This window comes from Lygodium microphyllum, chromosome 17 (genome assembly GCF_053477565.2).
Source record: "Lygodium microphyllum isolate KBCC chromosome 17, Lygodium_microphyllum_v1.1.10, whole genome shotgun sequence".
Taxonomy (NCBI): Eukaryota; Viridiplantae; Streptophyta; class Polypodiopsida; order Schizaeales; family Lygodiaceae; genus Lygodium; species Lygodium microphyllum.
Genome location: NC_141151.1, coordinates 44692009 through 44701973, shown reverse-complemented (window position 1 = coordinate 44701973; position 9965 = coordinate 44692009). Strand labels below are relative to the sequence as shown.

Sequence of the window (9965 nt, the reverse complement as noted above, 5' to 3'; positions counted from 1 at the left end):
GGCAACCATGGATGAGCATGGCGGACATCTGTACGATGGGTGGAGAAGAGAACATGGTGCGCAATGGGGAGATATCGATCCCCCCCCCCCCCCCCCCCCCCCCCCCTTGCAGCCTATACAAAGGCTCTATTCCCCCCCCCCCCCTCCATTAACACATATTCTCCATGTGATTGGAATGATCAGATGCTACGGGCTGCCAATTGAAAATATTAGAAGGAGAAAGAGGGAGAGAGCTAGGGAGAAGTTAGAGGGAAAGATGATGATTAGTAAGAAAGAGAGAAGGTGGGAGCAGGAATGACGAGATGCTGCTAGGTAGAAAACGAGAGAGAGAGAGAGAGAGAGAGAGAGAGAGAGAGAGAGAGAGAGAGAGAGAGAGAGAGAGAGAGATAGTGAGTAGAGAAGGTGTTGAGGGCCGTGTTTGAGGAGCCGTGTTCGAGAAGCCACTTTCAACAGGACTCATGCATTTCCGCACCCACGAAGGGACCTCCTTTTAGCCACCCCCTCATCTGCAAAGGTCACCTTACTCACGGCCTTTCCTTTCCCAAGCCTATCATCTTGAAGGTCCGTTAAGGTCAGGACTATCCAAATTCCGCGTGTGAATGGCTCCCAAAAGGAGAGTAGTGGGAAGTGTAAGTGCCAGAGCTACCAATGGTACCAGTAATGCAGGAAAGGTGAGCGAAGCGACCAATGCAACAAATGTCCCTACGATCACAAATCAAACCCAAGTCCTTTTGATATCTTAGGCTTTATAATTAATTTTGGTTAAGCATATTCTGTATTATTTCAAGAAGAAGAAATAAAGGGGTAGTTACATGCATGGAACAAGAACGAGCCTTAGGATTTTTGTTTACTCCAAGTGATAGGTTGCATGCGTGAAATGGTAGAGCATGGAGTTTGCATAAGTTTATATGCATAGAATGATAGCTTTTACACACATAGAATGATAAGGTTTTCACATTATTTCACATAAAATAATAGTTTTTAAACCAGTTCAGTGCATGAATAGTCATCTAGAATTCATGCTTTGCGATCGTGATTAAATAAACACATGAAATGTTAGTTTTGGTTCATAGGATGCAATTGCACCGATGGATAGAAACCTAGACTTTCATATACGCAAGTCACATGAGATCCGGTGCATTAGGAATAAGTATTTGTTGCCAGGTATGAAGAGAGTTAAAGGTCGTTTTGGATGTACTAATATATTAAACGCACCATGTGCATGATGGGTAAGTTTGATTGGAAAATTCTGCATAGTACCGCACTAAGAGAGATGGAAGGGACGCATGCATCTAGACTGTATCTTGAAGGCCTAGATGAAAAGTCTTGCGTTGCCAAGTTTGTTAACTGAACTTGGTTAGAGGGAGATGAGTAAAGAACTAGAAGAATAAAAGACCCTTGGTTGGGTTGCGAATAAGGCTTGTCCGTTGCCTTGGTTGACCAGTTAATGCTTTGAGTTAGGGTTAAGATACCATAAGGTAAAACCCAAGGGGAAGAGCAAGTCAAAATAAGTTAACAATCCAGGATCGGATGCTTTGACTTGGGATCTCGCCAAGTCGCAAACGATCCAGGATCGGATGTTGGGAGCATCTAGGAAAAAGGAATCACACCTTAGCAGTTGGTCGTACAAACGGCCTCCGAAATGATCGTGATTGTACACTTAGATACATTGTTTGAACTTCTTTTCTCAAGGAACTAATTCAAGGCAAAACACTTAATGCTTCATGTTAAAAGCCTGGAGGGAGAGGCAGGTTCAGTTACCTTCGACTGTCTGTCTGCCTGGCCCTATCCAAGGGGGTTGTTAGCCGCACCACGTATATGGACCTAACCCACCACAAGAGGTCTATCCGTGGGTGCTGCTTGAAGCGGGAGGACACTTGGGTGCCAAGGGAGGCTCTGGCCATAAATTTCTTGCCTCTGAATCCCGCACAAGAGGCCAATGTGACTCGAGATGGGATCTCGAGGCCCGTGTACCAGTCTACGGATGGAACTTGGAGTAGCAATCCTGTAGATTGCTGGGATAGCCTTCGGGCATGATATTTGATGTATTCTAGGAATATGATAAATAAAGATCAGATATTTGAAAAAAGAACTTGCTTGACATTGTTTTTATGTCAGTGCCTAAGTTATGTGAAGGAACCTGTGTTTAAATTGATTAATTAAGGAAGCTACTTTTGCATGTCAAACATAATGTGGTAGGTAATTAGATATCTAAGCAAACCGAGGAAAGTGCGGTGGACGTGACTTGGGTCTACCCTACGAAAGGATGGTCCCGATTAGCTGGGAGCTTTTCTCAAAAGACATAATAACGAGACTATGTAGACCTAGCTTCAGTAGGGTTAGAATCCCGATTTATGCTGTTTTAGGGGAACGGAATGGGACTATGCCTTATGGGCAAAGAGGTTGAGCTTCGTATCCCTCTCGTTTCCCATTCTCCATGAACCAAGTGTAGCATAAATCCGCTTCGACTCTGTTGTTCCTACGCAAAGTGGTTCATTTGGAGCTCGACGCTAGCTACTTCCTAGAGACTTAGCTGATAGGAAAGGAACCCTGACTTCAGGTCGATCCTAAGTGGGAATGGTTGGACACTTTCGCTCGGGGTAGACTCGGAAAGACCTAGATCGCAAACCCTGTGACATTCCTTGCGAGTGCCAGAAGGTGCTTTCTAGACTCTCTTCTCGATGGGCTGCTAAGATGTGTCCCTCAAGTGGACAAGCGGACACGTTACAAGGGGCTAGTATCTTTAGTCACATTGATCACAAGAGTGACTATCACCAGATATGGATAGCACCTGAAGATGTTCATAAGACACCTTTTCATACAACATTTGGACTATACCAATTCTTAGTCATGTCATTTGGTTTGACTAATGCACCCGCCACATTCAATCGAATGATGGAGAAAATTTTCAAACCTAACTCAAAGTTCACATGTGTCTTCTTTGATGACATTCTAATATTTTCACAGTCTGAAGAAGAGCATAGAAAACATCTATCTATTGTTTTTCAAGAGCTTCGCAAGCATAGACTACAGGTCAATGCTAAGAAGAGTGAAATTTTCCTTTTGGAAATTCATTGTTAGGTGTCAAAAAGCTTCCCCTAAATTAACCCAAAACAGACATCTCACTGATATAAAATAGATTCAGATTGCGACTATTATTGGCATTTCTGTCTTTGTTAGAACACACCATCAAACATCACTTCAACATACAGACTAGCTTTCCATTTTATAATTCAAATAATCGATTATACAAAACAGATAAGAGTTTTGAATACAAAGAGAAACACATGCATATATAAATCTGTTCTGTTCCTTCATAATCACAACATCATTTACAAGCTCATTTGTTTTCCTAACGTGAATAGACAAATAGAAATATCACGACAACTCCTTCTAACAAAGAGACTCATAGTCTACTTATGACTTTTCACATCTAAACAATTACAAAGGCTCAAAACTGCACTTAAAGACTACTTAATAGACCCTTAGGTTATGCCCTTACCCTGCCTTTAACACTGGCATACCCGGTGGTTATTATTTTCCTAAAATAGTGGACCTGAACCCACACAATCCCTTGTTTTCATTTCAATCTTGAGTATTTCATTCATGCATACCTAACGGTTAATTCTACTTTGACTAAATATCAATTAAAACTGATTTATTTCAGGATGAAATGTCTTAGTCAAGGTCTAAATTGGGTGATACATTGCCATACATTTATTATGATGAAAATGCTAAAGCATCATTGATATATTTTTGAGTCAATGCAGCTTCTTTGTAATTGGAGCAGTTATCTACTTATTTTGTTATGGTTCTATATCTTCATTCTCAATGATACATTATGGATACCATTGTATATGATGAATTCTCAACCTTAGCATATTTCATTGAAATGGTTGTACTATAGAACTATGGCTCATTACTTGTCAGCAGTTGCAAACACTTTCATTCTAGCTATAATGCAAGAAGACATTGTTAAACCTACAATTAATGGATGTAGGCTCTGAATATCAATTCATCTTGATTATGATGAGTCACAGAAGGATTCACAAGTTTAGTAACTAGTGGGAATCAATTTTATACAAATCATTGCTGCAGTGCTTGCCTAAAGATAAAGCACCAACAACAAGTCATTACAAAAACCAACAAAGTAGACCAAGTAGGAAGTATAGGCAATCGAGTAGTCATATCAAACAGGAATTAGCCCACTTACATCTCAACATGGATTGATAGAGCTCCTCGATGTAGATGTGACGACCATGGTGTGTATCTATTTCCATGAAGGGGAAGGCTCGGAATATGTGATATTGCTATTTGGATTAAAAAATACCTATCCAAAATCAAGCGAAAGCCCCATACCTTCTAAGGACATTCCAACAAAGCAAGATTTGAATACTTGAGTTAGTGGGTTGATAAATCAATGTGAACAACTTGGATCATGTGTTTGAGACATGTTCTCTTAAAGATGCTAGCCTAAGGGAAGAAGCATGAAGAGGCAGTGGTGTGCATAGACTTTCACACTTACTTTTAAGGAGAGAATTTGCCACGTTGTGAAAACCTTGACCTTTATGTCAAGAGAGTCGGTTTGAGTTAGACATGCAAATCTTTTGTTAAAAGATAAAAGATACCATGTATCTACTTTTCTCCTTGCTTTAATATGATTGAGAGAAAGTGGCATCATCCATGTAACATCTCTTACACTACAATAAAAAAGAAAGGCAACTTTGTTTCCAAGGCAACACAAAGTTCAAGGAGGATTAGATAGATTATACTAACATTGTTCATTAATAAAAACTAGTTTATTGAGGGAGATCAATTAGGCCTCTCATAACAACTTAAGTGATTAATATTTAATGTGTCATAATGACTTAAAAACCTACACAATGCACACATGCCCCCCCTCCTCCTCCCCCCCCCCCTCTCTCTCTCTTTCTGCATATGTGTTTCTCTCTATCTTAGCTTTTGTTCCAAGGCAACACAAAGTGCAAGGAAGATTAGATACATAGATACTAACGTTGTTCATTAATGCGAAATGGTTACTAGGGAGATTAAGTAGGGTTCTCATAACAACCTAAGTGACCATGCCAATGAGGCATAGCCCAATTGGTAAAGGTTGGTGTGTGAGTTTCTTTCGATCGAAGGTTTGAATCCTCCTAGTTGCTATGCATGGCTCGACAACTTTTGGTGAGAATGTGGCAAATAATAAATTTAGCCAATTGGCTCACATTTTTAAAATAAAACTTAAGCGACGAACATTTGATGTGTCGAAATGACTCAAAAACCAACACAATGTACACATTATAATCTTGAATATTGATCACATAGTTCTTCTCTCTCTCTCTCTCTCTCTCTATGTCAATCAATAGTTCTTTAAGATGCTGTACTCACCTTATTTCGACTATAATATAACAACTCACCAACTTAGGTTCAAATATCCATTGTAAAATTTAATACTAAATAATTGTACGGAATGTAAAAGTTGAACCCAAAACCTTTGCTCACATGCTCGATCGACTTAACCGAGCTACACCCGTTTGGGGTGTTTGTGTGTGTGTCTATTGGTGTGCAATCATCCTAACTAAGTTGCTCTCTCCCATAGCTATGATTCGCCCAAAAGCACAGGGAAGCGAAGCATGCAGGCACAGCGCCTAACAATGGGAGTTGCGTGTAATCTCTCCGGCTGCGACAGAAACATCTCCGCCATCAGCACGGAGTCCTGACTCTGATAGCCCCTCGATCGCAAGCAGCAGCCCCCAGGGCCTTCCCCGTCCTAGGGTTTCCCCCTCAGCAGGTAACCCGCACACTGCCCGAGCAAGCTTATCTCCTCCTAGGGTTGTCGGTGCGCCAGTTCGAAGCCCTCCACCTCCCCCCGCCATGCCTGGTGCTCCCGCCGCCATTGCCTCGAATGGCTCAGAGCCTTCTACGGCAGCCTCACGCCTGGCCAGATCTGTAATCTCCACTCCGAATGCACGCGGCATGTCTTTGTTGACGTCGATGTGCACACGGGGGCTTTCCGTGCTCATCCCTTCTGTGGGTGGAGGCATTGCCAAGAAGGCCAGAAGCGCATTGCCCTTCGCAATATCTTGCCCGCACCAACACCTCTGCCGCAGGTCAGCTCTTCTGATGAGGTAAAACCTGGAGCTTTGTGATCCTGGTGCAATGTCCCACTGTATATAAAGATAGACCCTTTGATCCTCTTGCATTTGTGCCTGTCATGTTTCCTGTTGAATACTATTGGTCAAATGGTGAAATTGATCCCTCAAATTCATCCTAGTCTTACCCTTGCACAGCCGCGAGCTTATACTCCGTTACCTCACGGAGGATTGATCTGATTCATGCTGTCAGGGCTTGATGCTTTTGGAGTTGGCCAATCCTCTTAGCAACAGAGTTTAACTAAGTAGAAAACACCCCTCATCCTTTTCCATGGTACCATGCTGCTATACAGCTATTTAGTCTGAACCCTGACACTCTAAAAGGCATCCAGGACAGGGTTACTTGGAAGAACGTGATACATGGAAGTTTTCTTCTTTTATAGGTTAAACATGTTTGGCACAGGATTATGTACAGAAGCTAACTGTTGAAGTTGTGCCATAACAGCAGAGGAAGTGTTGTAGATGATAAATTTACCACTTGGTAATGCCTCGACTCTTACATACCATCTACTTTTTGATGATAACCAGGGATTTTATCGATGTGAACCTTCAGAGGAGTCCCTTATTAAGGCACTGATTAATTATGCAGTGTTTGGAATTCCACCCAAGGGCATTAAAGTAATGAAAGATTTTTACACCAAGCATCCATGGGAGGTGCTTCAACACCAAGTCAAACAGAGGCTATTGAATACTGCACTGAACATAAGTTTTTCCTACAAGACAGTACATGAATGCTATGCAAACAAGACCAGAAACATTACCACAGGTGAAATGTGCTTACGTACAAACTGAAGTGCAAGCATTCCCATTGATTGTACATGCAGCGGATGGGTGCTGGTTTCTCATGCTCCTGAGCAGAAAAGAGAGCAAACTACAAAGGACCAGTATCACTGGACACAACAAGGCCCTTTAAAAGTTACTGCTGAGGCATGTAGAAAGCATTTCAGCTATAAGAAACTGCAGGGCAAAAAGAGGAACACTTCTGAAATCAGCAATGGCAACCTTTTTACTATGGATGAATTTTCTATTGTAGAAGGAGAATTCTATTACAAATGTAAAGGCTATACTTTGGTTAAACTCAGCGTTGCTTAAGCCGGGGCAGCAGCACGCAAGCGCTCAAGAAAGAAGGTTCAAGCTGATGAAGCTGAGAAAAACAACTTACCTCCTGTCAATGCAGCCGCAGTAGGAGACCGTCAGTAAATCTTTGGATACTTTGGATTATGCTTTAGAGCCTTGACCTTGTACTGAAGAGTGGGATACATTCACTGACTTGGGATTTGAAGGCCTGGACTCATCTACCACGTTTAGATACAATGAATTAGAGGCATGGATGCATGAAGTGCTTTCAGGAACTGAGACTTGTGCTACTGATTTTGGGAAAGCTGTGCTTTGAATAATGGGACACCTTGTGGATTGTACAAAGTAGGTATCATGCTTGGAATAATGGGACATCTTGTGGGTTGTAGAACGTTGTGGCCTCATCCTGAGCCCTGCTCAAGGATTTCAGATTGGATCCATGAGGCAGAATACCACCATTAACTCCCACCTCTAGTAAATCCATGGCTTGCTTTGTGGATCTCGAGGACTTTAACAACTTTTTTTTAATAGATATGTTGCATCACATTGTTAATCTTATGACAAACGAAAATTGGATTCCAACAACACCCCCTTATGTTTCTAGGGATTTTATTGGAACCATAATGTTAGGTTCAAAGCTCTTCATCATTAGTGACTAATTCCTTGTGGAAGTCCCAAGGAGCCGTCCAAGGAGTACGAACTTGAGGATGCAAGATCACTTTTTTGAACATAGAACACTTCTATTTAGTCTTGGCATAATTTTAGAAATTTGCCCTTCAAAGTAAAGGGTCTCTTTTACGACCCATAAACCATTTCCTGTAACTTAAATCTTTGAGTTCATTCAGAATTTTACCATGCATGGAAAGTATATTTTTAACAAAGCAAATGTTAGGATTTTCTATCAAGTCTTATCATAATTTTAGAAATTTATTTATTACTTGTTATTCACAATAAGCAAAGTGCTTTTTCTTTTCCTGCAAAAATCTCTTTTACAATCCACAAACCATTCCCTATAACTTAAATCTTGAAGCTCATTAATATTTTTATCAAGTGCGAATTATATTTTTAACAAACATTTTGCTACTTCTAATTCAATAGGCTAGCAAAAACACAATCATCATTATTTTCATTATTGATTGCCATAACTAAGATTATTTCTTGCTATCTCTATAGCCATAACCATTGTCACAAAGCAGTAAAATTTTTTAACAAGTAGGTCGTTTTTGCAAATGACAATTTGTAGATTATAGACAAACTTTTCTAATGAAAAGTATGATTATTTTCTCAAATATTTTCCTTTTATGATATCATAGTAACTACATTGGATATTCTAGGTTGTATTTGTTTGAGCTTAATCGACTTAACTTGGTTAGTCTTATTTAAATTTCATAGGGGAATTTGGGGAGAGTTTTCCTTGCTCTTGGTCCTCACCAAGATGTTTTATCAAGGGTGAATCACAACCTTTCTTGCAAGCACTTCTAAAGAAAATGTTTTATTGCCAAATGAAGGCATCACATTGCAACATATGAACCTTAAAATAAGAGAGTATATTTACATTCTTTTTTCTGTAAGGTTTTATAGACTTTGCAGAGATTGAAACAACATAAAGGCTTGCTCGTGCCTTGATATAAATAGTAGGATACTAAAACAAATCTCAATTTTCTAATTAAGATGTATAACTCTCGATAGAAATTTGGGGAACACGATAACTTGCTTATGGCCTATTATATGTTTTAAGATACATCATGCAACAAACTTAAATTTCCTTGAGCAAGGACTTTATTTATTAAGAAAAATTGTACATTACAATGACTTTCTCATGGCCTCATATAAATCACAAGAAGCACATCAAAATTAACTTGATTTTCCAAATAAAAAGGCTTACTATTTATAGAAAATCAAACAACATAATTACTTGCTCATGGCTCCATATAAATGATAATTACTTCAATTCAGTCTTAGTTTTCTAAATAAAAAGCTTAGTATCTTTATGAACAATTTTGAAACATAACTATTGCTCATGGATCCATCATAAATCTTAAGGAAATTAATTAAGAAAACTTTAATTCTAGCAAGTCAGAGCTTATTAATTGTAAATGAAAATGGGTTAGTCTCTTGCTCATTGGCCCAATCCAGATGATTATGGATATACCAAAACATACTAACATTTAAAGTCTAGAAAAATGAGTGATATAAACAAAAAATTCATTAATGAAACCCCTAAGGCTCATTGAGGTCCCTAACAAATGAACCAAAAAAATTGACTAGAGATGAGAAATATGCACATCAAGAGATGAGATAAGAAAAGAAGGGTTAGAAAGAAAAAGAATAGATCTCCATGTTGCATATGGAGATGCATAATATGTATTCCCTTTGCAATGTCCTCATTAGTCAACACACTTCAATAAACAATGTGTATACATGGTTCACTTCAATAAAATGCTGCACCTTTTAGAAATAAGGTAAGTGATGTGCGAGAAACATTGGATAAGACATTTCATTAATGAAATATGAAAATTTATCACATTAGCATATTTGCACATTGTTAAATGAGTGTACTTAATAAAAATTTAACTTGCAACATTAAAATACAAAAAGACTTGCTTATTTTAAATCGGGTCATCGAATGTTGCTCAAGACCGTCAAACTTAATAGTTTAGATGCATTTTTCTTGAGAAATTAGTCACTCTACAATTTTACATCACATTAATTCAACGTTTGGAGTGCAATAGACCT

At 39.2% G+C, this 9965-nt stretch overlaps 1 protein-coding gene across 1 annotated transcript; it reads left to right on the top strand.

Moving 5' to 3' along the window:
* Positions 1-599: 599 nt before the first annotated feature.
* On the top strand, positions 600-8099 carry LOC148021843 (uncharacterized). The gene is made up of 3 exons (XM_087696765.1): positions 600-671; positions 5832-6128; positions 6681-8099. Exons 1-3 carry the CDS (start codon positions 600-602, stop codon positions 6942-6944), a joined length of 633 nt encoding a protein of 210 aa, XP_087552891.1. The 3' UTR covers positions 6945-8099.
* Positions 8100-9965: the final 1866 nt, after the last annotated feature.

Coding starts and splice junctions, on each gene's coding strand:
- LOC148021843 (XM_087696765.1), top strand. CDS start 600: ATGGCTCCCAAAAGGAGAGTAGTGGGAAGTGTAAGTGCCAGAGCTACC. Junction 672..5,831: donor GTACCAGTAATGCAGGAAAG/GTGAGCGAAGCG, acceptor ATCTCCTCCTAG/GGTTGTCGGTGCGCCAGTTC. Junction 6,129..6,680: donor AGGTCAGCTCTTCTGATGAG/GTAAAACCTGGA, acceptor GATGATAACCAG/GGATTTTATCGATGTGAACC.